General features: G+C 55.7%; 9 protein-coding genes across 9 annotated transcripts; 4 read left to right on the top strand and 5 right to left on the bottom strand.

Moving 5' to 3' along the window:
* Positions 1-2,804: 2,804 nt before the first annotated feature.
* On the top strand, positions 2,805-4,677 carry IE81DRAFT_285050 (hypothetical protein; the record flags this gene model as incomplete). The annotated part of the gene is made up of 8 exons (XM_025511616.1): positions 2,805-2,926; positions 2,978-3,299; positions 3,382-3,513; positions 3,600-3,688; positions 3,759-3,960; positions 4,049-4,187; positions 4,269-4,400; positions 4,493-4,677. 8 exons carry the CDS (start codon positions 2,805-2,807, stop codon positions 4,675-4,677), a joined length of 1,323 nt encoding a protein of 440 aa, XP_025373132.1.
* Positions 4,678-5,035: 358 nt separating this feature from the next.
* On the top strand, positions 5,036-7,243 carry IE81DRAFT_319828 (hypothetical protein). Its single transcript, XM_025512845.1, has 3 exons — positions 5,036-5,770; positions 5,894-6,056; positions 6,141-7,243. Exons 1-3 carry the CDS (start codon positions 5,510-5,512, stop codon positions 6,752-6,754), a joined length of 1,038 nt encoding a protein of 345 aa, XP_025373131.1. The 5' UTR covers positions 5,036-5,509; the 3' UTR covers positions 6,755-7,243.
* IE81DRAFT_297034 (DUF455-domain-containing protein) lies at positions 6,922-9,633 on the bottom strand. Its single transcript, XM_025512153.1, has 8 exons — positions 9,402-9,633; positions 9,083-9,329; positions 8,633-8,967; positions 7,999-8,550; positions 7,886-7,908; positions 7,542-7,822; positions 7,326-7,467; positions 6,922-7,244 (listed from the first exon to the last, which is right to left on the bottom strand). The coding sequence occupies exons 1-8, from the start codon at positions 9,553-9,555 to the stop codon at positions 6,990-6,992; spliced, it is 1,989 nt and encodes a 662-aa protein (XP_025373130.1). The 5' UTR covers positions 9,556-9,633; the 3' UTR covers positions 6,922-6,989.
* Positions 9,634-9,915: 282 nt separating this feature from the next.
* Positions 9,916-13,146, top strand: IE81DRAFT_336127 (hypothetical protein). Its single transcript, XM_025515467.1, has 4 exons — positions 9,916-10,916; positions 10,994-11,422; positions 11,494-12,728; positions 12,819-13,146. Exons 1-4 carry the CDS (start codon positions 10,299-10,301, stop codon positions 12,910-12,912), a joined length of 2,376 nt encoding a protein of 791 aa, XP_025373129.1. The 5' UTR covers positions 9,916-10,298; the 3' UTR covers positions 12,913-13,146.
* A 99-nt stretch (positions 13,147-13,245) lies between these two features.
* On the bottom strand, positions 13,246-15,299 carry IE81DRAFT_132430 (putative EXG1-exo-beta-1,3-glucanase, major isoform). The gene is made up of 4 exons (XM_025510278.1): positions 15,167-15,299; positions 14,704-15,066; positions 14,428-14,639; positions 13,246-14,344 (listed from the first exon to the last, which is right to left on the bottom strand). The coding sequence occupies exons 2-4, from the start codon at positions 14,908-14,910 to the stop codon at positions 13,405-13,407; spliced, it is 1,359 nt and encodes a 452-aa protein (XP_025373128.1). The 5' UTR covers positions 14,911-15,066; positions 15,167-15,299; the 3' UTR covers positions 13,246-13,404.
* Positions 15,300-17,238: 1,939 nt separating this feature from the next.
* Positions 17,239-18,043, bottom strand: IE81DRAFT_319821 (hypothetical protein). The gene is made up of 2 exons (XM_025512844.1): positions 17,514-18,043; positions 17,239-17,389 (listed from the first exon to the last, which is right to left on the bottom strand). Exon 1 carries the CDS (start codon positions 17,958-17,960, stop codon positions 17,637-17,639), a length of 324 nt encoding a protein of 107 aa, XP_025373127.1. The 5' UTR covers positions 17,961-18,043; the 3' UTR covers positions 17,239-17,389; positions 17,514-17,636.
* A 283-nt stretch (positions 18,044-18,326) lies between these two features.
* Positions 18,327-20,153, bottom strand: IE81DRAFT_319820 (hypothetical protein). Its single transcript, XM_025512843.1, has 5 exons — positions 19,477-20,153; positions 19,229-19,402; positions 19,069-19,150; positions 18,668-18,976; positions 18,327-18,563 (listed from the first exon to the last, which is right to left on the bottom strand). Exons 1-5 carry the CDS (start codon positions 19,862-19,864, stop codon positions 18,476-18,478), a joined length of 1,041 nt encoding a protein of 346 aa, XP_025373126.1. The 5' UTR covers positions 19,865-20,153; the 3' UTR covers positions 18,327-18,475.
* A 114-nt stretch (positions 20,154-20,267) lies between these two features.
* Positions 20,268-23,564, top strand: IE81DRAFT_319817 (hypothetical protein). The gene is made up of 7 exons (XM_025512842.1): positions 20,268-20,530; positions 20,661-21,220; positions 21,305-21,396; positions 21,467-21,906; positions 21,973-22,364; positions 22,440-23,286; positions 23,375-23,564. The coding sequence occupies exons 1-7, from the start codon at positions 20,413-20,415 to the stop codon at positions 23,524-23,526; spliced, it is 2,601 nt and encodes an 866-aa protein (XP_025373125.1). The 5' UTR covers positions 20,268-20,412; the 3' UTR covers positions 23,527-23,564.
* IE81DRAFT_319816 (putative serine/threonine protein phosphatase ppe1) lies at positions 23,457-26,023 on the bottom strand. Its single transcript, XM_025512841.1, has 7 exons — positions 25,469-26,023; positions 24,958-25,099; positions 24,782-24,861; positions 24,477-24,686; positions 24,333-24,394; positions 24,003-24,244; positions 23,457-23,920 (listed from the first exon to the last, which is right to left on the bottom strand). Exons 1-7 carry the CDS (start codon positions 25,700-25,702, stop codon positions 23,856-23,858), a joined length of 1,035 nt encoding a protein of 344 aa, XP_025373124.1. The 5' UTR covers positions 25,703-26,023; the 3' UTR covers positions 23,457-23,855.
* Positions 26,024-26,254: the final 231 nt, after the last annotated feature.

Below are 26,254 nucleotides of genomic sequence, written 5' to 3'. Positions count from 1 at the left end.
GGTCTTCACGGACTAGTCCGGCGTGCGCGGCTGGTGCATCAGCTGGCTATCGACGAGGGGCTTCCCGCTTTGTTGGCAAAGCCGGATCTCTCGCAAATCAGTTGATTGCACCGCACCTGACCCGAATAAAAAAGCCGCCGGTAGCTTGCGCAGTTGTAGTCCTCGAGGTCTGTTGACATGCGTTCGGGCTATCAGCCTTCGCTTTGGCGCTAGCTGGGGAGGCTCCTGAGTCGCCACCACGTGCCAATTCGGATGGCTATAGACCGAATCTTGCTCGACTTCCTCGACCGAAACCTGCGGGGTCTGGTCGTGCTCAGAACATCTTCAATTAACCTGACTACATGTCGTCTTTTGACGATTGCAACTTCTCATACATAAAAGTCTTTTCAAGAGGTCAACCGCTCGATAAGAGCTGGTGAGAAAGGTGCCGGATCGGCGACTTTCACCTCGAGACCTTTTCAAGAGGTCAACCGCTCGACAAGAGCTGGTTGCAAAGGTGCCGGATCGGCGTCACCTCGAGAAAGAACGTCATGCATCCGAAAGGGTCGCTGACTCAGGTCGAGCGAATATGGCGTATGCCGTCTCGCTTTGCCAGCACTCCGTTGCTGGCACCACTAGTCGCTCTTCGGAGCCGATCATTAGAAGCGTGCCCATGTTGGGCATCGCTGTTGTCCGAAGCCTTGTCTTGGCTTCGTAGACTTCCTCAGGCGAGGTAGACTCATGTTGCCCATCAGCAATGTTGCTCGTGCGGCGTACTGTTCAGGCTGCTTGGAGCAGCATTTGGGAGCACACCCTCGCGGGCAGTGTTCTCGCTCGAAGTCCCAGTGCGGATCTTCAGGACTTCCTCTATCGAGAGGAAGTGAAACCGGTACCATTGTACTCGGTGAAGCTCTTGGAGCTTATTTTGCCGCACTCCAATGTGCTGGCACGAGTCATGTTCTGACTCGGTTGTCCCTTCATCGAACGGACGAGAGCGATTCGTTCGCCATACCTTCAGCTCTACCATAGAGCGGTCGCGTGTCAACGCCGTCGGGTAGCCTCCCCTTATCGAAGTGTCTACTCATTCGGGCGACGCTCCTGGTCGGTGTGTCCGTGTCGACAGCATCAGATGGCCTCTTCACATGTGTGACGATGCTTCTGGTAGCACACCAAACGCCATTAGGTTGCCTCCTCAGACTTGAGTCTTCGACTCGTCAGAACGACGCTTCCGATCGGCACACAACAAGCATCAGATTGCCTCCTTGCGACGCTTTCGATTGCAAAGCGCGAGCCGTGTTGGGCAGCGCCTACTTCGCAGGTACGATGTCATCTCTTGTCAAGCGAGCCGTCAACTTCACCTTTGCCCCCTTCCCTTTTCCCTACCAACAAGCAGGAACGGACTGGACGACAAAGGGGATGGGGCCTGAAGATGGAGAATGGTCAGTGGTGGGAGTGAGGAGAAGTGAGTGTTCGAAGGACTGTCCCACTTTGCGAACGACAGGCGCGCTGACTCCGTACGCTTCTCATTCGCGCTAGTCTCGTCGGTACGACTTCCAGGACGTCAAGATGGAGGAAGACTCGACCAAAGCTTTTCTCCTCTTTCCCCCTTCCATTTCACCATTCCCAGTCACTCCGCTCTGCCGAAGACCGCGCCCAACGGGTTCGGGACTCATACCGATGGCCATCCAATAAGCCTCGTGGTCATGTACGCAACCTGAGCCGATATTCCTTCGCCCCCTCCCACGCCCTCTTCCCCTTCCCGCTTGTACCCCCTTTCCTTTCCAATGCATGCACACGCACGATCTGTGCGCTGTTTGCTTGGCTTTTCCTCTCGTCTTTCGTGCTTGCGCTCGTGGTCATTTGGTGGGCTTCTTGGCATCGGCCATCATTGGATGCTGCGCTCCCGCAGAGACGAGGTCGCTGCAGGGGGTTGAACCGATGGGTGGGCGGGGACTGGATATAAGAATCAAGCGGCCCTTCATCGGATGATTGTTCAGCGCATCAGCAGCAGCGTCGCTCGCTCGCTCACTCACTCACTCTTCCTCAGAGGTGTTTTTGTTGCGCACTTTCATGTCGTGAACGGCGAAAAGAGATCGTGAATTTGAACGTGGTAGGATGCGCCGGCCGGTATGCATCTGTTTTGCGCGTAGTCTTTCTTCTCGCAGCTTTGCCTTTACGTCCACATCCACGACCACGCGCCGCCTTCTCGACCACGCACCGCCGTCGCTGGGCGTCCCATTATGCTTGCGTGCGTGCTTAGGACTCTCTGGCGTCACTGATCGATAGAGAGACGCCATGTCGGAGCAGAGCTCCAATCGCTACGACGGCTCCTTTACAGCTCCGCCAGCAGAGGTCCAACCGCCGCGCCCAACCAGTCCACCTCACGCGGCGTCATCCTCCAGCAATGCGCAAGGCTCGAGCCGCGCACCGAGGTCTCCAGCTGCATCTTCCTCGTTCAGGTCCAGCGCCTTGAATACTGGCTCAACGAGCTCTGACGTCGCTCCTGCTATGGAGTTCGAAAGGACATCTACGAGCGCAAAGGCTGCTGTGAAGGGCCAGCAGGGTGCTTCAGCGGCATCAGCATCAGGTGAAGCAGATGAAAAGAGCAGAACAGAGGCAGAGGCTGGGAGTGCGGCAGAAGAGGAAGAGATATCGCCGCACAACCTCGACGGGCTTCAAGATGCGCTCCGAAACGGGTTGGTGAGTCTGGCTGGCTAGCTGAGACAGGTTGGCTGCAACCAATCTCCAAGTGATGTAGCTGACATCTGCTGGCGCCCGCTCGGCGATGACCATGACTACGTGTGTTGCCATCGCAGCTACCACAAATGCCGCTGCAGCTGGCCTCCATCAGGATTGAAGGCGCTTCTCTTCTCCGACGATCTTTCCTCGAAAGTCTCTGCTCCCCGTACTTGCTTCCTCGAGCATCAAGCTCGAGCGCTGTGGGACTGTCAGAGCTATTCTACCGACATCGAGCCGCTTTGCCCAAAGTGGGCGAGAGGACGGCGGCTTTGGGCTTGATAGCGGTGGCGCAGAGCCTCTCGGCGGACCTCACGGCCATGGACGTCTTCGACAAGGTTGACGTGACTTTGCAACCGGCAAAGGATGTGCCAAAGGATGCGGATAAGCGAGCACAGCAGGAACTCAGCGACGTGGTATTGACGCTGAAGAATCGGAGCAGGCTTTTGCTCAAGAGCTCTACGGATGTGGGCGATGGGGAGGGGAGCGCGTCGGTGCAGGCTCGCGTGCGCAACGTGTTTGGAGGAGCAGAGGTTTTCAATGGAAGCGCTACCATTGGCACTCGCACTCGTAAAGCTTTCAATGTGAGTGTGCAGCTTGCAATGCTGAAGTGAGGCCTACACGTTGCTCGCTTGGCTCATTCCAGTCGAACATACCTCGCTTCAGGTCTCTCTTACAGCTCCAATATTGGCCAATCCAGATCACATATTCTCGCTAGGCGCATATGCCCTGGATAGAGATTGCACGGCTTGGTGGGCCGCTTACGAAGGCCTTCGGGGAGCTCGAGCTAGCATTCTGGTGAGTAGTCTTTGCGTCGCGCAGATGCGCAAGCGCCGCCACCTTCCTCTTTTTTTTGACCACGCCGCCCATGCGTGTGATCTCAGTCGAGCACTGCTCAAGGCATATCTCACGAGTTCGCGCTGCAAGCGGATTGGCGACATATCGGTAGACTTAGACCTTTCGCTTCTAGATCGTGAGTAGAACGCAAGGCTGCGAGGCCCTCGCGGCACGTCACTCAATGCATTCGATATGCTTCGCAACAGCATTCGACGTCTGGCCGGTCATTCGCTCAAGTGCTCGGTGCAGCACACGTACATGAGGGATACAAGGGACGACCCATTGTTCCAGGCTACAACGGGCAGCTTGACTAAGGTGGTGAACGAGGTATCTGGCTTCGGATCTGATGTGCATCACTGGAAGGCAGAGCTGGAGGCCTCGAGAGCGAGGACGCTTGGGCATGGCTACGTGAGTGCTGGATTGCAGGTTCCTTCTGAAGGGTCGCGCTGGACTTCAAGCACGTCTGAAATTCCTGCGCCGGCCACGTCCATATTAGGCCTGGTCGTTAGGCGCTTCGGCCGGACTGCTGAAGACATTGGACGCGAGGCCGAGCCATTTGAGCGATCGTTTCCAGCTCGGAGGCCCTCTCAGCGTGCGGATGTTCCGCTTCAACAGTCTTGGTCCTAAAGACGGAGGTGGGTGTCCCAGCGTTATCGATGCCTTCCGCCCCTGTCGGAGATGCTCACGATTTGCTGCCGCACTTGTTGAACACAAAGGTGACTCGCTAGGCGGAGATGCGTTCTGGTCGGCTGGGTGCAGCTTGTTTGCGCCTTTGCCCTTGCGGCCGCACTGGCCGTTGAAGCTGCACGCATTCTTTAATGCTGGTCAATTGACGCAGATAGATCAAAGTGAGTGATTTTCAAACGCAGGCGTGTGTCGAAGCGCACCCTGGCTTGATGCGTCGCTGAGAGACTCATCGTTCCTTGCTACGTCGAAACAGCTATTCCTCTTCAGCCACCAGCGTTGTCTCCCTTGCTTCAGCCGTCAGCGTCGGCTGGAGTTGGACTGATGTTCTCTCAGGGACCTCTGCGAGTCGAACTCAATGCTGGTCTGCCCCTGGCTGCTAGACGTGGAGATGGAGCGAGAAAAGGGGTGCAATTAGGTATTGGCATAAGCTTCCTGTAATGCATCGGGATGACCATTTCCCACGTCTGCGTGCCATTGTCGCTCCTGGACTGTGACTGTTGGACTTGGACGAGTCATATGAGCATCTTGGCATTGCGTTGAGCGCAAACAACTTTACGTTTTACTATCCGTGGCCAGAGTGCACTCCTCGCCTCTGATCCGTCAGTCGCCAGACAGAAGAGTCAAACCAGAGCATTCCGATGGTCGTCCTCCTTCTCGTTCGCACCTTCTGAATCGTGAATTGCATCTGGCACGTGACTGATGACTGTGATTGATTCTTGATTCCTCTCTGCAAAGGATGCAAGAAACCACGCCATTTCAGCCCTGGCAGCTACAGGGATTGCCTCCACTTGGTTTGCAAGGGACGTGCAGCCGGTCGAGAAGAGAGACTCCAGTAGCTCACTCAGCTGCGAGTACCGTGCCTGCTGCATTGTGATCCGATTTGGGTCCACATCCTAGGCTCTCAGAGCTGTGGGCAAGCAGCAAACGCTAGCAATAGCCACGAGTGTCGTAGGAAGCCTCTTGTTGATTGCTGCTGCTCTGGATGGACGAGGCTCACGCCGAAAGCCTTTCATGCAAGCGCGGTGTGTCCGCGCATTGATAGCTAGCGCGCGGCGCGGGGGCTCGCTCGTGCATACATCAGGGGTGCTTCGCGCTTGCACCCCAGCAGGGCCCACCACCTTCTCAATTTCAAATCAACACCCTTCCTGAGCGGCTCTTCTCTTTGCAAGTCTAGACTCTTGACCACCATCGCAATCATCGGGATCAGCGTTCCGAGCGGCGTCCCCTACATTCTATCAACGAGATCTGTCTGCATTTTGGACAAACGAAGATGACGACCCCATCTTCGGACGCCGCTTATCCCTTTGAGGCTGCTCCCGTTCCCATCTCCACATTGACCGACGAGACGGGAAGCATCTCTCAAGATGCGATTAGCGCCTATGTCAAGCAGGCCTTTGCGATGATTCGCGCGAGTCATGGTTGGGCAAAGGGCAAAGTCATCAAGACGGAGGTGGCTCCTGTTCAGAGCTTCAAGGGTAACAGCGTGCACAAAGGCCGACTGGCAAAGTGCGGCTGGCACGGCAGACATAGCGTGAGCGGCGGAACTCGAACGAAGTGAAGGATACACGGAGCTCGTGCGGGGGTGGTTCTGTTTTGAGACACGCTGTAGTGCTCACCTGTCTGACCTTCGATGACCGCCCCTGGACGATCGCAGGTGCACCCTCCCTCTGAGGCAAAGGGCTTGACATGGGATGATTTCAAGGCTGGTCTACTCATCGATCACCCTCAGCAAGAAACCGAGTATATCTCCGAAATGACGGCTGCCAATCAGATTGATGAGCTCAAGAAGGGTGTGGCAGAGGTGTGGAACAATACCTGTGAGTGGAGTGTATGCAGGGCGCCCGTTCTTGGTATGGCTGACGAGCGGTCGATTATTGCCTTGCTCGGATTGCTCCCAAAAGACAATCTGCCCAGCTTGACGTCCAACAGAGACTTTTTGGAGCTGCTCATCACTCTCGAGCTGCCACCGCACCCCACACCTTACTCTGAAGCGCACGAAGCGCTGGTGCTGCAGCAATTGCGTGGTGAATCGCTGCCAGCTTCCGAGCCACAGAGCCTGCGCAGCTTCATCGTCATCCAACAGCCCGTATCTCACGACAAGTGTCCTCATCGTAGCAGCGAAGGATACGTCCGAGCATACTACGCATCCGTCGAAGCCATCTCCGAGACGCAAGCTGGCGAGACGGACTGGAGAATGTTTTTGCAGTCTGATGCTTCTGGACGCATCCCGCTCATGTTTCAAGAGATGGCCATGCCCAGCAAGACGGCCCCTGACGTCCCTTGCTTTATCAACTGGAAGTCTTCGAAAAAGGCGACTGGTAAAGAGGAGGCACAGAAATCTGTTCCTGCTGTGGCCGAGCCCACAGGTGCGGAGACTCAAGGCGCTGCGTCAACGGCTCCAATCGACTCGCAGCACGCCACTGGATCTTCGGCTGCCGCTGATGCTTCCGCACCGGCACCTGCAGCTGGTGTGGATGCAAAGACTACCACAACGGACGAGCCGGCTGTGGCTTAACACGGAGTAGGAGCTGGCGATACACCAGCTGCCCCAGCTCCGAGGGACACTGAGCAGGGTGCCTGACAGTGACACGATGAACGCACACCCGGACTACTCACAGGTCTGATCGCTGGCCTCTCTTCACAACACGACCTGCACATTCCTTTTGCTCGCCTTAAGAACGCACCCTTAAATGCATATATTTTCGACAGCCGAGTCAAATCTGGCAGTGCCACGTGAGGCGCCGACAAGCTCAGCCTCCAGCGATCTGCGCGACCCTGGCATCTTGGACTCCACTCCGGCTGTCTCCATCAAGCACGGTCCTCTTCTGACCCCTAAGTCCATCATACCACTGTTTATCCAAGCCCGCTCTAGCTCTATCCAGCTCGTTGAAAGGTTCCCTCAAAATTCCCGAGAAATTCTGGCGGACCTTTTGGCGAAAGACTTGCACTGGGTCTTGAGGAGGGTTGTGAGCTTGACACAAATGCACCAGCCATCGATGTCCAGTCTGTGGAAATGCGGAGGAATAGAGCATCAGCTGACCAGTCTTCGAACGCAGTCTGCGTGGCGCGCAAGACTGGATCCTCACGCTAACGTGCGTCACTTCGTCCTCGTGTATGATTGTCAGCGATTTCACGCTCTCTTCATCCCCTGCCTTGACAAAACGACTTATGGTGGTTGGGTTGACGTCCAAGCCTCTGGCCTCGTGGACCAGATGAACGACAGACAGCCTGAGCGCCGGGGAATTGCAGCCGAGTTAGCAGGATAGGGAAGCGATACAGCGGAAATGACACTAAAGACTGACCGAGCTGCCAAACAGTGCCGGGTGTCTCTTGCAGTCTCCCAGAGACCGTGGTGCACCGTCAAGTCTCCAAACTTGACTCCTAGACTCTCAAGACGCTCGCAAAGCAGCGTGAAATGCTTCGCTTCGTCTGCGGCCATCCTCACAAAGTCGGCAATCATTTGGAGAGGTGGTCGAAGCGCCTTGTGCGTTTGATTCGAGCCAGACGTTGAGGGTGGCGAGAGTGCCTCCGCATACAAGTGGGGTGAGATGGCTACCATGTCCCAGGCGAGGTCTATAGCCCACTGTGGACGAGAGGGGCGTGAACAGGTAAGATTCGTCATGCTCGGATAGCAAGCGCGACTTACTTGTTCGATGTTCGCAAGTGAGTCTTACGTAATTTGCAGCAAGTACAGAAGAGTCAGCCTGGTATCACGCCGTCACGCCGCTACTGCAAGATTCAGAGGATGCCTGAACTCACGCAGCAACGCTATCCTGCCTCTTTCTGTTCCTCCTTTACCTCGCTTAGCCTCAAATCCGGGCTTGACCACGTTGTCTGTCTGCCGTGGAGGCTTCTCGGGCGGTATTTCGTCTGCGCTCCTGTGCCACTCCCAGCTCGACGGTGAGGGGCCTCCATAGGCGGACCCGGGCTCATCCCCTCCATCCTCACCCACTCGTCTCTCTTTCCTGCACCACGAGCCTCCTCCTATTCTGGTGCATCTCCCAGCAAGAAAAGCGTCATAAGCCAATTTGGTGTAGTGAACCTTGAGTGTGGGCGCTGCCGTGTTGAGAATGAGGCAAGCCCACGCAACGATGGTCTTCGGTTCAGGATTTGGAGGTGGGCACGCCTCATGATCTCGAGCTTTGGCTGAAGGGACTGCTCCTTGAGTCATTGAGCGCGATGGAAGAGAAGATGATGCTCCTGGAGGAGATATACTTTCTGGTCCGAATGAGAGCTCCTGTATTGATTCAGAGAGCGCCGCATCTGGAGCATTGGCAGCAATCTGTGACTCCCGGTGAGGCTGTGCAAAGGCTGACAACGACGAGGAATGGGAACGTTTCAGTCTTCAACGGCTGGATCAGCTGGTCTCCCCATTCTCAGTGCTGTCGTTCACCTTCGCTGACAGGCCTGACTTCGATGCATGTCCAACCACGCGCCTGTCCCCGAGCTTCCCACTCATCCCCGGCTTCAAGGCGTGGCGCTTCGACCCAGATCCACTTGTCTGATCGCTCAACGGCAGCAGGCTCGGATGGTGAAGCACCGAACCTGGAACCTTTCGCCTTCATGCCTGGCTGGGCTAGCCGGATAGTCTCCTTCAAAGTCAAGCTTTGGGAGCCGACATTACTTTCGGGCCCGGGGCGTATCTCGACGTTGTATACGCAGGCCCTGACCTGCCCTCCGCGTGTGCTCTTGCCAGTCCGCAGGGAAAAGTCGTATTCGTGCCAGGGGCTGCCAGACCACAAGTTTGCGTGTGAATATAAGTTAGCGTACGCACTCGCAAGCTTTACCGGCGGGCGTATGGAAGTACATGTGTATACACGCTGTCCAGCAGAAGAAGACTTACCAAACAACGACGAGATCCTCCACATCCGCCTCGTGCTTTCCTATGTCATCTCTCTGTCTGGCTTCATCTTCCAATTCCTTCTCGACACTTTCCAAAGTGGCATTCTCTAGGGGACCACCCGCATGAGGACAGACGGCTTCCATGCAGTACCATGCTCGAGGTTCATCAGAAGAGCGGGAGGAAGAGCTGCTGGCATGTTCGTAACTCCTCGTAGACGGGTGAGGCGGCCTGGGAAAGGAGAACAGTACTGTTGCACATCTTCGACCTGAGCGATAGTGTACACATGATGTCAACAGCCTCTGATCATTTTGCGACTCACGCAATTGATGATACTCCCCGCTGGCTTCGTGTCTGAGGGTGAGCGCATGCCGAGCGGACTGCGAGACAAGTGAGGAGACGGGGGCGATGGCGACGTTCCCGGCCTTCCCCTGGAGCTGCTCTGCGATGATGGAACTTGGTCGTTCGAGAGTCATATTGCGAGGATGATGGGTATGTCATGCGGCAGACAGGAATCAAATGAGCTTTTCATCTTCTTCCTCACCAAACGCGAGTCATATAGCCAGCATGCCATGGGTCTGATTTTGCCAAGCGAGCCTCGTCAATAATTCAGGTTGAGCACCGCCATGCATATGGAGGGGCGCAAGGTCGTTGGTCACGTGAGCGGCCGCATGGGTGCATCACTCTGACTGCACGACCATGCAAGCCTTTTTTTGGCGCAGCAATCGTGAATCACAAGCATCAAAAGTGATCATTGGCGAGTCAGTACGCGCGCGCGGATAGATGGGCGGCGCATTGAGCTTGAATGCAGCTGGATTCAAGATTGAGTCGATCGATTGTAATCAAGAATTGCTGCTCGTGCTCGCGACCCGTGATGGCTGCTGCTTCGACATGGAGAGACCAAGCAAGCCATCTGCAAAATCGAGTCGTGTGAGGCGATCCCCGATCGCTTCTTGGCCTTCCATCAATCTCTTCCCCTCACCTTTAGGCAGCGGGAACACCGACACTCCATCACCCTTTCGCTAGGCTGGCACGTCTCAAACACCTTTCAGCCTCGAACGATTTGAAATTCACGAATTTCATCGCAGCCTGGCAAGTTTTGTAATACCTCGGCCACCAGGGCGATCCAGTCAACTCAATTGGAGCTGCTATCCGCTCGCGGAGACCTGCTTCACACCAGGACATTTGGATCCGCACAGCAGCACGATACGCCGCAAGCATGGCCTCACCCTTCCCATCTGCGGCGGATCCGGAGCAAGCGTCCAAGAGGCGCATTGTCCACAAGGATGGGCTCCTCTTCAAAACGCAGAGACCGCCCATCGGCGACGCCTCGAGCGCAGCCGTCTCTTCTAGCGGGAACGTGATGCCAGAGATTTTGCCGCGGGAAGGCGAGCCCAACGTGTTGGTCACCTCGGCCTTGCCGTACGTCAACAATGTGCCTCACTTGGGCAACATCATCGGTAGCACCTTGTCAGCCGACGTGTATGCGCGTTACTCTCGCTCAAGAGGCAGAAACACGCTGTACATCTGCGGCACGGACGAGTACGGCACGGCTACAGAGACGAAAGCTTTGGAAGAGAAGGTCAGTCCTCAAGCATTGTGCGACAAATATCACGCTCTTCATAGGCAGGTCTACAACTGGTTCGGCATCGGCTTTGACCACTTTGGCAGGACGACTACGCCGAAGCAGACCACGATCGCGCAGGACATCTTCCTCAAGCTTCATAAGAATGGTTATCTTGAGAAGAGGAGCATGACACAGCTGTACTGTGAAAAAGATCAGAGATTCTTGGCAGATCGATATGTCGAAGGAACGTGCCCAAAGTGTGGCTATGATGTGAGTGGTGGGCAGCAGGACCGAGCTGGAATCATTCCCCTTGCTAACGGCTGTCTCGTCTCGCAACGCTCCGACAGGACGCGCGAGGAGACCAATGCGATGGATGTGGACAATTGCTTGACGCAGTAGAGCTCATCAAGCCGCACTGCAAGCTGTGCTCCTCGGCCCCCATTCAAAAAGAGTCTTCCCACCTCTTTTTAAAGATTGACGACCTACAGCCAGCGACCGAAAAGTGGGCGAGGGAAGCAGCAGAGGTGGGGGCTTGGTCCGCGAATGGCAGGCACATCACCGAGAGCTGGTTCAAGGAAGGTCTGCGGCCTTTTAGCTTGACCAGAGATCTGAAGTGGGGTGTGCCTGTGCCTGTGGAGGGAATGGAAGGAAAGGTGCTCTACGTGTGGTTCGATGCCCCGATCGGCTATCCTAGCATCACGGCAAATTACACGGAGCACTGGGAGCAGTGGTGGAGGAATCCGGAGCAGGTCAAGCTGTACCAATTTATGGGCAAGGTGAGTCTGCTCAGAATTTCACAGGCGTTCGTGAAATGCCTTGCTGACTAGGCTGGACTTCGCATCAAAAGGATAACACTCGGTTCCACACCGTCATCTTTCCTTCTTGTTTATTGGGTACCCAAGAGCCATGGACGATGCTTCATCACGTCAGCACCACCGAGTACCTCAACTACGAAGGCGGCAAATTCAGCAAGTCCCGCAACATTGGAGTGTTTGGGGACAAGGCGGGCGAGATTGGAGTGCCCAACAGCGTCTGGCGCTACTACCTGCTGTCAAATCGGCCAGAGGGTGGTGACACGCAATTCAGCTGGCATGAGTTCGTGCTGCGCAATAACTCCGAATTGCTCGCCAACATTGGAAACTTTGTGAACAGAGTATTGACCTTCTTGAGCAAGAAGTATGATGGCATCCTTCCCGAAGTGCCGGAAGGTCTCGGACTTAGAGCTGGGCCTGAACACCTAGAACAGGCCCCTCCCGCCTCGACGTCTGAAAGCGCACAAGAGGCTGGTCTGCTGTTCCCGCGCATCGCGCGTGATGTCAACGATCTCCTGGCACAGTACACGCAAGCGATGGATGCGGTCAAATTGAGGCAAGGCTTGCACGTCATGATGGCCCTCTCTTCGCGCGGAAACCAATTCTTGGTCGAGGCTGGTCTGGACAACAGTCTGTACGCCAACAAGAAGGCCGAATGCGATGCGACCATGCTGGTAGCTGTGAACTTCATCTGGACCCTGAGCAGCTTGATCCATCCTTTCATGCCCGACACTGCAGATCAGATCTGCACGCAGCTCAACGCTCCTCCTAGGCTCGTGCCTGTGGAAGACGTGACGGGCGCAGAGGTTCTTAGTCCTACAGCTGCAGACTTCTCCGAGGCTCGTGCATCAGGCGACAAATCTGCTGGATCAAAAGCCCCAAGATCCTTCTTCGCATTGGACTTGCTACCGGGACATCAGATTGGAAAGCCGGCGCATCTCTTTAGACGCATAGATGAGAAGAAGGAAGAAGAGTGGCGAGTGCAGTTTGGTGGAGCGACAGCCAAGAACGCTGCGGAGGGTGCCAGCGAAGGTGGTCCTCAGATCAGCAAGAAGCAAGCGGCCAAAGCTGCCAAAGCTGCCAAGAAAGCTGCCAACCCGACCGCTGAGCGCAAGCTAAAGAATCCTACCAAGGAGTGGGAAGAATTGGATCAGAAGGTGAAGGCGCAGGGCGAGGTGGTTAGGAAGGCCAAGGAGGCGGCAAAGAGCGCCGATGCGTCAACGACCCAAGCGAATGTGGACGGCGAGGTCAGCAACTTGTTGAGGCTGAGGTGAGTCGAGCATGCGATGTTGATGTCCCCCGTCAATATTTTTGCTGACGCTGCTCTGCCACATGTCCTTGCGTTGCTCTCTCGGTGCAGAAACGAGCTGAATCTGCTCACGGACAAGTTGGCTGCGCTCGAGGTCGCATCGGAAGCTGCGAGCTTGGTAGAGCAGGTGGTCAAGTCTACCTGATCTTCGAGCGGCCAGCCTGCATGCTTTATCTGCATATACTCCCTTGACGTGGTCGCACGCATGGAAAGCAGCAGCAGCAGCAGCAGCAGTGGTGCCACTTGCTGAATGACATTTCACTGTTGCGCAAGCAAAAGAGATCTCATGGCGATTCGAGTTGATCATGAGAGATTTCATCGATGATTCGTGGGGCAGTCTATTACAATAGGTTAGGTAAGAAGCAAGACATGTGGATAGATGCGCGCCAAACGTCCGTCTGTAGGCGAGGGTACGAGGCCGGGGCAAGATGTTGATGTGGACGATGGATTGGGTTTTGTAAGCATGAAGATGCTTATGATGCAAAAGCCTTGATTGGTGCTTTTCGAGTCGAGATACAGAGCATGGGCGCTAACGCAGCAGATGGGCAGATGATTGGAAGAATAAGACGGTCGATGGCGTATGTACAAACGCGATGTGGGCCACATGCTAGAGACGATGAAGAGAGCCAAGGCCAGCTTAGCAAAAGACGTCGCCGGCGTCGTTGAGGTTGTAGGTGATGACGCCAAGCTCGAGCAATCTCTTGTAGGACCAATCAGCAGCAGCAGCCTTCCAAGTCCACATGATCCAGCCACTGCCAGTCTCGTAGACGCTCCTCTGAGTGTCGAACATCCTCTTGAGGTTCGCCTTGTACTGGCTCGAAAAGCCATTGCCGTTGCCAGACTTGGAGGCATCGCAGGCTCCGCGTCTGGTGCTACCTGGGAACGAGCCGTCGTATCGAGCGCCGATGCCGCGTCCATTGAGGTACTTGGCGCAATCAGTAAAAGCTGCCGTCCACTCTCCAACGATCGTCCACAAGTTTGGCTGACTCTGACCGATCAAAGCTCTGTTCTGGCATAGGCCACGCAGACGCTCTTCCTGCGTCTGCGCAATCTTGCCAACGTCAAACATTGTGTAGATGTGCGTGTCGAGCACAACCTGCTCGTATTGTGGAGGTTGGAACTGCCCCTGCCAAGCGCTGAGGGGTTGGAAGCCATCGTGAATAGAGATGGAGTAGTCGGTTGGTTGGGATCCTCGAGCATATCGCACGGCGTAGTACGCGTCGTTGTAGAAGGATCGGGTGAAATCCAGACGGCCGTCTCCGTTGGTGGTGAGGGGCTCATTGAGCAGCTGGATCTGAGTGACCGTGTCGCGGTCGTTGACGTATCGCTGAGCAAGCGTCTGAAGCACGTTCTTGGCACGGTCCGCAAATCCTTGGTTGAAGAACCAATCCGCGTTGCCCCTTCGACCGCTGTTGTCGAAGCCGTTCTGGCTGCCTGGAACACCATGCAAGTCGATCTGGACTTTGAGTCCCTGGTTGCGCGCCCAGGTGACACCTTTATCCAAGTACGAAAGCTGGTTGCTCTTGACATATTGATCCCCACTTCCCTTCTCAAAGGCCCAGTAGCCAATCTGGATTCTGCGGGTACACCATCCCGCAAGTGATTCAACGTCAGAAAGAGATGTCGGTAGCTTGCGGACTGCGTGTCATCGCCTTCTTACCTGACGTGGTTGAGACCGGCCGCCTTGATCTGCCTCAGGTCGTCCTCTGTGATCCAAGTGGCCCAATGTTGCTGCAATCGGGACTCCGCATCACCGACATATTGACCAAAGGTCCACTCATCCACAACACGGCCATCGCCAGTGTTGTCGAAGAGCGAAGGCGTGATCCAAGGCTCAGCAACGAGCCATCCTCCAAGGTTGACACCGCGGACCTGGAAATTTCGAAGCAGCACGTCAGCGACGCGCGAAAGCGAGCTTGACACGTCGCTTGCTCACCTTTTGCGTGCCGTAGTTCCACGATGGGTTTTGTCTGGGCTGCAAGTCGATGAGAATGTCTCGCTTGAAGTCCTGAGCGGTGAAATTGAGAGAGCCAGGATTTTCCGTGCGGATGAAGAGGGGCTCGCGGGCAGGCGCAGCCACCGCAAGGTTGACTATGGTGAGCGCCAAGCTGATCAGAGCCAGCATCTTCTTGAGGCAGAACATGATGGAGGTTGAGAGGCTGGCGTTGTGATGAGGTGGGTGGGGGGCGGAGACGTGAAAGGGCAAGATCTCGGGCTGATCTCGAGATCAGCGAGGGAGAAGGAGGGGGTTGGGGGAGGGGGAAAGTCAGGACGTGGGCGTGAGCATAAGGGCAACCAGCTTAAAGGACGCAGCAGGTACGAAGGGTGCGTTCCATTATATGAGGACCTTTCAGCGCCTTCAACGCCTTGGACGCGGATGCCAAGGCGGGGCCGCTCACCTTCTCTTTGATCAAGTGGGGTCCTGTTGCTGCAAGGTCGACGAATCAAACGGTGCGCTTGCCTTGTGCCACCGACGCGCAGACGGCAAGGCAGCAAATCCACAATTCAGTGCCAATCTGATGATCTTGTGCTTGCTTGCTTGCTTGCTCGCTCGCTTGTAATGGACCGAGAGAGGTCTCGGCGACTACGATGCAGTACGAGCGCTGTTTTGCCGAAGTTACCCGTGGGGGCTTCTACTGATGGCTCGCTCTTCGAGGCCGGCAAGCGCGACGCTAAAAGCTTGCGGGTGATTAATTTCAAAGTCCGGCGCGGTGAATACGAAGCGCGTGTCAGCCTTGCCGACGAGCACGCTAGCGTCTTCTTGGTAATTGACCTCCCTCGCACCGCTGCTGAACACACCCGACGAACGTGCATGCACGCACGCACGCACGCACGCTGGACGGTTCGCGTTGAACCCAAATCGTGAACCCAAATGGAGCAGGCGCGCTAAATTCACCACCCCGCGACCCTCCTCACCCAGCATGCAGCAGCTGCAGTCGTGACTCGTGACTCGTGAGTGCTCGCTCACCTTGATGGGAAGCCGAGATGCGATTTAGCGCGCTTGAAGCCGCAGGGCCACAGGGGTGCGCAGATGAGCTGCAGCTCGCTGGAAGAGCCGAGCGGAGTTTTGAGCAGGTATTCGCGCTAATCAGAGCTGTGCGCGCGCGCGCATGCACCAACACCCCACGGCGAGTGTGAGTGCCTATATGATGTGATGGGAGGAATAAGGAGCGCGGTGCGATTTTGAGGTGCAACAAGCGCGAGAGCGATCGAGAAGCTTACCCAAGGTGGGGGGGTGGGGGGGGGCAGCAATCAATCACGAATCTGATGAATCGTGAATCATGGGAGAAGGTCGCAAGACAAAAGGTGTCAGCCATCCATCAAGCAGCATTCACGGCGGACCGATAGAACAAGACACGGCCATCGCTCCGACCACGACGGAGATGAGATGCGCAGTAGCCCGCCAGCGGTGGTCTGAGTTGTCGCGTCGACCGATGAGGAAGAAAGGTCCAGGCCGCTGCGCTGCGCCGCGCGACTTCGGCCTTGAGTTGCACCGCTGATGCTACTCACCTCGTGTGTTCTTGTTGTGAAAAGATTAGACCGCCGCTTAGACTCGCTTAGGAGGGGACGACTTTACGTGTGGGGGAGGGCGACGCGCTAGTTGCAGAGGCAGTCGCTAGGTAAGCAACCGTTCGCGACAGAAGAGGTGTGTAGGACAGAGCGAAGCGGCCAGATCGCAAGCCGCGTATTTGCGCCGTCAAAGCTTTGGGTGAATTTGAATGCAGCGAAAGAGCCTGCAGTGCGTTCCTTTTGAGGTTCCGATGTGCGAATTTTGTGGAGGCGAGAGGAGAAGCAGAGAGAGGGAGAGAGAGAGAGAGAGAGAGAAAGGTCCGAAACAGCTGAGCAGACCCACACGATCCAGAAGGACCTTACTGCCAAGCCAATCTGCTTCAGGTCCTCACTAGCGCGCCAAGAAAGGCGCTATTCTGACTATCTGGAGGCAATCTACCTGATGAGCAAGCCAGAAGCGAACCGGGCGAGAGAGAGAGACACGCGCCAAGATGATGAGGAACGTGGCTGGGTGGGGCTGCGTGCTAGGCTTGCTTCGTGAGAGCACGGATCGCGGCTGCAATCTTGAGTGGAGACCAGCGCGATTGATGCGGCGCCAAAATGAGTCCAGCGCGAAGAGAGGGACAGGAAGAGAGAATGAGGTCCAGCGAGGCGATGCAAACCTTCAAGGTTGCGAAGCGAATCTCCGCAGGACGACGATGAGGAAGGGGGCGCGCGAGAAGGGGAGTGCGGTCGTGCGAGCCTGCCAGAGGCGCGGCTTTGCTGTATCGATATACAGACGATCGAGCAAGCACAAGACGAATACGAGAGGCGCTGTGGTGAGGGTGAGAATGTGATAGTGGGCACACTTACTTTGAGCCGCTTACGGCAATGTCTTGGGTCGGATGACGTGTCGCACAAGCCCCACAAGATATGCCTTCGTCCACGCGCGAGTAGATGTCAACGGCGCAGACGGCGAATCGGGGGGGGCGTGTTGGCGTATGTAGCCTAGCTTCTGCTCTTCTCGTGCGCCTAAATTCCAATCCCACTGGACGCCGATGCTGGCACTCGATGGTCGAGGGCGTCAGCACGCAATCAATGCGCGGCAATCACTCACCGCGAGACCAACAAGTCTGCAGATCGTTAAAGGACATCGTGAATGTTCAGTCATTGAGTGCGACATCTTGAACGAGTGAGGCATATACGAGGAGAGCGAAGGCCCACTTTGCGCGTGCAAGAGTCCAACCGCCCACTCACTGTTGCAATCTGCCACGTTGGCAAGGGCCTTCGGAGCAAAGAGAGCCAAGCGGAAGGGTGAAGGAAGTACTTTTTTATTGTCCTGGTGTCCGTCCGCCCGCGGACTAGTGGCTCTGCCGTGTCTTACGCGTGAGTGACTCTGAGGTCACTGGGTTCGTAAAAGCGTCGCTTCAGCGAGATTGCGATGAGGCCTAAAAGATGCTTTTCTGAACTGAAAGTGAGAGGTTGATGAATGTCGGGACAGAAACGGATGGTGATCAGTGGAATGCGACCCTGATTTTGGCCCTTCGCTTTAACCAAAAGTAGAGCCATTCGTGCAGCGCAGCGCAGGTTCGATCTTCTGTACTGCTGATCGGTACCATTGCGACAATTGTTGGCAGAACACCTACGAACGGCTGTGCAGTCTTTAGGAAACGCCGCGAAGATCCAGACAGGCAGACGAGCCATCTATGATGAGACGGGAGAGGCGTTCGCGGCGATTGAGCATCTCTATGCCGTTAGACCTGATGAGGAAGGTGCGCTCTGCGGGTGTATGGATGTTGCGCGAGCGCTCATTGAGGCAGGGCCAGTCACGAGTCCTGCTGCATGCAGCGCCCGCGGGAGTAGATGCTACTCGATCGTGACTCACGCTCACTATACTTGATCGCCGCGCCCAGTGGCTGAAGCGCGTCGTTGTGCTGCAGAAGCCCTGCTGCGCCCGCCGCCGCCCCAAATACGCGTGCTGGGCGCGCACTCGTGACTCACGACTCTCATGTTGGCAGATCACATTTTTGATTCACATTCAAGATTCACGATTCGTGATTCGTGATTCACTGATTTTGGGTTTCGTCAAACGGTGAAGATCGTGACACTACACGGATTGACGTTCCGAGGACGCAGCTGCTCTCAGCAGCATTGTACGATGCATGGCACAAGAGAGCAGATCTCTCGTGTGCAAATCAAAATAGATCTCATTTCCCACGTCAGCCTTTATCTTTCCGAGATGCGGAGGAGACGCGCAAGCTGAGACCTCCCACGACCTCTTCGTCGGGGAATGATGCGTCCTTCAATCTTTATCAAGCAGCGTTTTGACGCAATAGGCAAAAGGCGGATCGATCAGCTCAATCGCGCAGGCAGAAGGCTGCCTGACGAGTGACAGCTACGAACGGACCTACCTTGCAACGATCTCTCCCGTGCTTTCGAGCTCTTCGTAGCCCGTCCTGAATTTGTGACTGTCGATGGGGCCTTTCTGCGCAGAGGGGGCAGATCCAGACTTGCTCTTGCTGGCTGCATGCCCATGAGCTACTTTGCAAGCCAGCAGAGCTTCTTCAATAGCTTGGTCTTTGGCAAGGCTGACTGATGGCTGGTGCTGATACTCGACCGTAGATCTGTGAGAGAGGGCTGCCCATTGAAGACCTTTGACTCTGCGACAGAGCTCTTCGACCCCCTCTGCCAGGCCCTCAAAGATCAGGAATCCTGGGTATCTGAATCGACAATCAAGCGATTGTCAAGGCTGAAACCCGTCAGAGCAAGGCGTACACGGAGTGGAAACGCTGTCCACACGCAGACTGCTCACCCAATTTTGACGAGGATCCAAACGTCCAGCTCCGATGACCAGGCGTTGAAGTCTCGCCGCTTAGAAGGGGCCAGGAGATGATCTGATGCGAGATAGGTTGCGCCGGCACATTTGGGTGAGCTGGCGCAAAGCGGTCCCTCAATCAGCTAATGCCACTCACGTGTCCAAAAGATGTCTCTTCTCATATCAACGGGCCCCTGTCTTTGAGATTTGCTGTGTTGAGGGGTCTCGCTGACAGGCGCTGGGGGTGCCTCGTGTGCAGCGGATGATACGGGGTGAGAGCTGATGTGCTCACTGAGAAGCGAGTAGATATCAAAGACTGGATTTGAAACGACTGCTTGGCAAGGGCGATGCTGGAAATTGCGTCAGCTGCCTTGGCAGCCCAAACGTGTCTGCTGAAGCTCTCACCTTGCTCCTCTTTGATCTCTGCGAGCCTCGTGCTGAGCAGCTCGTTGAGGGACCTCTTCTGACCTTCCTGTAGTGTCGGAGCTGCGATCGATACTCGCACGTCGATGTTTCCCTCGGGCGAAGATGGCGCACCAGCGCTCAGCAACGGGTAATCGACCAGCAAGCTTACCGAGGGCTCTTTGCAAAGCAGTGCGGACAAGCTGATGGTCGTCACACCATCTCGAATCAGAAGCGCCAAGGTATCTTGGGCGTCTTGCTGTTCTTTCAGAAAGCTTTCGTAAGCGGTCTGGAAGGCGGAGCACTCAGACGCTGTCCCTCTCCAGCTGAATTCTTCTTCCGTCAAGGACCCGCGAACGAGGCTCATGTCTTCGAGGCAGCTCTGAGCCATACTCGTGTAATGACTAAGCAATGCGGGCCTGCACCAGTGTGTATAGGTAGACGCTGTGTCTGCTCTTGTACATGTGCGGTCAAGTCCAGCAAGTCGTGATTGTACTCCATAGAGCGCCAGCGCTAGCACTGTGACCATAGATCCGAGTGGTGCGCCTCAATCTTTTCACGATTCACGATTGAGAGCGGAGCCGGAGCCAGAGCCAGAGCCAGTCGTAAGTCGTGAGTCTTGAGTCGTGACTCGGCGTGTTGCAACTCTGTTGCGGTAGGCACTCGTTGGCTGCGCAACGCGCGCGCGGAGAAGGACAGGCGGAAAGCGGGCACTGCGCGTGCGGCACCACACACCACATATATATGCAGTCGTGGATGAGTACCGCCGGTTTACGCGTGCGCCTTCCGTTCATCTGCGGAGCTGCGGATTTTTTGGGCTCGATGCCAGCGGCGGCCAGGCATCAGCCTTCGCTTTCCCCTCTTCCACGTCCACCCACCAGCCATTCGGTCAAGCCAGCCGACTCGAGTGTGTCACGTTCAAGCCAAACGGTGGCATAGATGAAGGTCGTCGGCCTGCTTTCTGGCGGCAAAGATAGCTGCTACAACCTCTGTCATGCGGCCAAGCAAGGTCACGAGGTTGTAGCTCTGGCCACATTGGGTCCTCCGGACGGCACAGGTCAGTGTAGCACATTCAGACAAGTTCTTCGTAGCTGATCAGCCGGAACTGATCGTAGGAGCATGCTGTCCCCTATTACCCCACTCTCGCTGATTTGCACCTACCTATGCATGGCTGAATGCGCCACCAGAGGAGCTGGACTCGTACATGTACCAGACTGTCGGACATGATGCTGTGCACTTGGTCGCGCAAGCGATGGAGCTGCCGCTGTACAAACGAGTCATTTCTGGCAAGCCCGTCAAGTTGGGCAGCGACTACGGTTCCCGACTGCCGCTCCCGCATCAGAACGCAAGCTCGAGCGTAGCAACCAACAAAACGTCTGGCTTTTCTGCCTCTTCAGAGAACCGCGCCGCTGCTTCGACCTCCTCAACTGCAGAAGAGCAAGACGAAACGGAGGATCTGTACCAGCTCTTGTTGAACGTCAAGCAAGGTTATCCTGATGTGGAAGGCGTCTCAGTAGGAGCAATCCTTTCCAATTATCAGCGGGTCAGGGTGGAGCATGTCTGTCTTCGAGCAGATTTGAAGCTCTTGCCTCTTGCTTTCCTCTGGCAGCGGCATCAAAGCCAGCTGCTGGATGAGATGTGCAGCGCCGAGCTCGAGGCTGTACTCGTCAAAGTGGCTGGTATTGGCTTGGAAGCGAAACACCTGGGCAAGAGTCTAGCACAGATGCGACCGACTCTGAAGAGACTAGTGAGAAGCACGGACCCAGCCTGTTGCACGTCCACTTCGCCGCAGTGCTGATGCATTCTCCCCATTGCGCACATGAAAGCGCAGAATGACCTCTACGGCTCTCACGTTTGTGGGGAAGGCGGGGAGTACGAGACGCTGACTCTGGACTGTCCGCTTTTCAAGCGTCGCATAGTGCTGTGAGTCTGATCAATTTAAAGGACGTATCCATATCGGTCATGACTGATCAAACGCACGCAACGGTATCAGCAATGAGACTACGACACAGGTCCACTCAGACTCCGGCTTTGCCTCTGTCGCATACTTGCAGATCAAGCGGGCACACCTAGAAAAGAAGTCGGATGATGCCTCTACTTTGCAAGACGTCCCTGTGCCGCCCCTGCTGGACGCGCTTGGCGAGCGCACAAGGCGTGCTGCTGCGAGCTTAGGCGGGCCCGGCGATGCTGTATCCGGTCTGGCAGCCTCCGTGACGAGATCACGTCTGCGTACGGCTGGCCCTACATTTGCGAAAGCGATTGATGAACAGCCTCTCTACACCGCATCCAAGAAGGGACATCTTCTTGCTGTGGGCGGGATCCATGGAAAAGTCAGCGGCGAGATGCCAGCAGTCGCGAAACTAGCAAACGTCTCGGATGATCCCGCTGCTGAATTGCAAAGCCAAATCACGACCGCGTTTCAACGGCTGCAAGGTACGTCGTCAAAACTCCCATTTGTCTCTTTATCTGACCCCACCTCTCTTTGTGTCATATACGTAGATGCGCTTGCGAAGTACGACCTTTGTTTGGCTCATATCCATCATTTGAACCTCTATCTCAGGTCTCAATCTGACTTTGCGCAGATGAACCAGATCTACTCCAGCATGTTTGGCTCCGAGCCCCCCTCTCGAGCATGCGTAGGAGTAGCCATCCGCGGCGGCAATTCGGAATGCTTGAGCGAGGACGCAGCTCTGTCTTCTCAGCGGATTGATCTGGTAGAAAAGTCACAAGCGAAATTCGTAATTGATGCTGTGGCTTTAGACGATGGGTTGAGATATCGACCGGGTGGCGAGGTCACTGGTCAGCCACGCTTCGCGAGAACGGTGGTACACGTGCAGGGCCGCAGCTACTGGGCCGCAGCCAACATAGGACCGTACAGCCAAAGCGTTAGAGTGAGTGCTTGGAGTCGAGAAGTCCCTTGGAAACCCCGTGTCGCCTCAACGCACCTCCGGCTGGTCTCGCAACAGGCAGACTCACATCTGACCATCTCTGGTCAAATTGGCTTGCGCCCGATGGATCTAAGCTTGGCGGAGGATGTCCCCACCCAGCACGCCATGGCCTTGCAACATGCTCGACGGATCCTACAAGTAGCACTGGATGCACAGGGACGTGCATCTGCACACTGGATCGAAAGCTGCATATGCTGGCTCGAAGATGGCCCATCTAGCTGTGGTCAAAGCGGATCTTTTTCGCTACTCGATGAGCGTCAAAGGAGGCTGCGCACCGCGAAAGCGGCGTGGAATGCGCAGATCGCTAATCGAGCGTCTGGATCGGATTCGGGCTCTGACGCCGAGGATGAGGCACAGTCGCCCTCTTTCGACGAGACGTGGCTAGGTTCGCACGCTTCGCCTTCCAGCATTCCCATCACCTACGCACTTTTGCCGTTCGGCGCTTTGCCGAGAGGTGCAGCAGTCGAGTGGCAGCTTACGGCAAACGATGGTAGTCGAGGTACAGCGCGGTATCCAGCAGACGACGAAGCGAATGATGCAAATCAAGAGGCGGACAGTGACAGTGACGGCGATTCGGAAGAGGGCGTAGAAATGCCGCTCTTTGCAGAGGCAAATGAGCTCTTGCAGCTCGCTGAGAATTTGTGGCGAGTGCAGTGGAAGTCTGCAGGCTCTCTCAGGGGCAAGAAGGGTTTTGCCGTCGTGCATGCCACCAGAATATCCACCACAGAGGCTGCCTCCCTACCTGCACCTGATCCACAAAGCAACAATTTGGTCGCAGGAGACAATGCAGAGAGGAAGAGTGCATTTTTGCGGAATGCCCTGTCCATTCGCATCTTGTACTCGGAGCAGGTCGATGAATGGGAGGGTGAGTAGCGAAAAGATGATCAGATGTGGAATCGCTCACTGCTGGCCTTCGCTTACAGTCATCCCCTCGTGCGATCCGCATGCACCAGCTCGCGGCTTGACGGAAGAGCTGCTGCAAAGCTCGTTGGCGGAAGGAACATCTCCACCAGCCCTCACATTCGTGCCAGTGGTGTCCGTCTTTTCCCACTCAGGACGTGACGAAGGGCCCGCGGACCTGTGTCTGCTGATCATGACCGCCTAGCTTCAGGCATGTAATGCTGATCATGTTGCAAACATTTGTTCGGTGGTCGCACGGGCGCCACCCAGGCAAAAGGCGGCAGCAAGCCCGATGGCATTATCGATACAGACAGCGCAAGTGATATTTGACACGCGTGAACTGCAGACCGCTGCGTCTGACAATCAGCAATCCGTGTGCAGCTTGAAGCCGACCAAAGAGGTGCCCGCGGCCGCTTTTGAGAGGTTCCTGCGATGTCCATGTGGATTCAGCGGATGGGCGGCCTCGCTGGGTGCTAGCGCATTTGCTGGAGTGGGTTGCATTCCTTCCTCGCCCGATGCCGCAGGGGGCCGAGGTCACAAGAAGTACTGCGTCGTTTGCAAGTTTAATCTCGCCGGTGTAGTCCGTTCTTGATCCGGAACTGCATCGCATCGTAGAAACAGATGGCATAAATTCCGTGCTCGTCGCACCAACGTGATCGTCGAGACGTTTGCATCACTCACCCGCTTCGAAGATTTTGAAGTGCTGAGCTCCAAATCTGTCCTCTTGCTCGCTTCCACCCACGCCTCCCGCTTCGAGGTCGTTCGCTGCTGCCTTGCCATTTCCCGCATTTTGCGAAAGACTCTTTGAGCGCGAGGCGTCTAGCAGATCGTCTACTTGGAAGATGCTCGCTACATTTCCACACCGGTAGCAGTAGTTTGGTGCCGACCATACTGTCACGATGCCATTATCGTGCATCAATTTGCTATCGTCGTTACAAGGAAAGCGCAAGTGCTTTCAGCAAAAGCGATGAGTACTGCGAGTGCGCGCGAGACACGCTAGAGTACACTCACTAGCCCTCCTGGACGAGCTGATGTGCTCTTGCTATCAATTCCAATCCATTGATCTGATTGAACTGCAATCGGGGGGATTGTAGATTTGTCAGTAATGCAGTCCGCATCCTTCCAACACCACTTCTCTTGACCTCTCCATCTCACCTCTCGCGTCACCTTGCCGCCGAAAAGCCATCCCGCGCCTCGAGGACTAACGGCCCAGGTATCGACATCGTCCGGATCACTCCACATCAAATCGCAAAATGCGCCCTCGTGCGGAATTTCTTGCGCCCTCGCAATGATTCGGATCTGGTCCAGCGTCCTGACGTCTGGTGACAGACCTCCGTGCACGCAGAGCACTCGTCCGTCGATGATCTTTGCGGACATATGCAGCGCCAAAGGATGGAGCTTTGTCAGTGCCTGATCTCGACTTTGCCACGCCTGCGCAGACGAGCCTGACAGCTACTCACCGCAGCCAAGTTGAGGTAATCGAACACTTGACAGCAAGACTTCCACACATTTGCATTTCCGTACTTGTGCTGACACTCGTCTGTGGATATGGCCGGCGTCAATCGTCTCGGCGTGGCGTGAGCACACGTCGTGCGCCGCCACATCTTACCCGCCATGCGGACAAGACATCACTCACCATAGAAGCCATACACTTGAGTGATCTGCCTGCTTTCGTGATTTCCTCTCAGCAAGGTGATTCTATCGGGCCACCGCGCTTTCAAGCACATCAACAATGAGAAGGTCTCCAAAGAGAAGTAACCTCGATCCACGAAGTCACCCTGTACGCGTAGCAAGAGGAAGAGGGATGTGTCAGCGAGGGGACACTGCTGGCCTTCTCGCCGGACACGCGATGTCGTACGATGAGTCGTGCGAAGGGTGTAGATGAAGGCCCGTCTCATCGCAAGAGATGAGATGTACTCAGATTCATGGCAAGACGAGCTGTCCGATTCTGATGCGTGAGAGCTGGAGTTGGCGCAGTAGCGCTGCTCCGCTCTTTGACGGCTTGCCAGTGGAGGTGCGTGCCAGCTTGAATCCCTATCCGTAGATGGATACCGACACTCGAATTCCTCCGACCCCATCACTCCCCAACGGCGCCATTTCTTCCATCGTAGTATGTGCCCAAAAAATTCTCTCAGCCTGCCACTCACCATGAACACGTAACCCGTTTCGGGTGGTTCTCCGCCGACCTTGAGCAATTCCAACAGATCCCAAAACTGTCCATGTATATCTCCACAAACCGTCACTGGGCTCTGAACAGGCTGAATGTTGCTCTCTTCCAATAGCAAAGACTTGACCAGCTCGCAGAGCGCTTTGATGTCTGACTCGGGCAGGTACTTGCATTGCCTGAGGAGCGATAAGGATGCGTCTAGATCCAATGCCATGGTGAGGTTGGAAGATGCTGCGAAGCTTTGGGAGCGATGCACCGAGAGAGAGAGAGAGTCTTGAAAGCTTTGCTACGAGGTGATGGAAGGAAAGCCGATCGATGTATTGCTGGTGCTGAGGCGGTCGATGTGTGCCTGCCCAAGGCCTGCAAGCGACGATCTGTTGAATGCAGACAATGCCCACGGCTCGACGATAAGCGACGCTCGAACTCGCCAGGTCGGATCAGGCGCTCAATAAAGTCAATGTTTGACACAAGTATGCGCTGCAAAAGCGCTCGAGTCGACGGATGGGAGTGTGAAGGAACACAGCTAGCTGCTTGCTGTTCCTGCTTCCTCCGTAAGATGGCTGGTACAGTCAAGACTCTTGTACTTTACTCTTGACTGTAGGGTAGGGCCAGGTCTCGTGTAGCGCACCAACTCACGTGACGTGAGGCGCTTGGGCCGATTTCTCTAGCGTCGCGCCCGTTCGCCCTCCACGGCGCTTGCCATTCGTGATTCATGATTTGATCTTGAATATAGCAGAGCGCCGAGTCAGCCCCACAACACTTGACC

This window comes from Ceraceosorus guamensis, assembly GCF_003144195.1.
Source record: "Ceraceosorus guamensis strain MCA 4658 unplaced genomic scaffold IE81scaffold_3, whole genome shotgun sequence".
Lineage (NCBI taxonomy): Eukaryota > Fungi > Basidiomycota > Exobasidiomycetes > Ceraceosorales > Ceraceosoraceae > Ceraceosorus > Ceraceosorus guamensis.
Note: the sequence above shows the minus strand (reverse complement) of the source record. Positions and strands in the feature narration are given on the sequence as shown.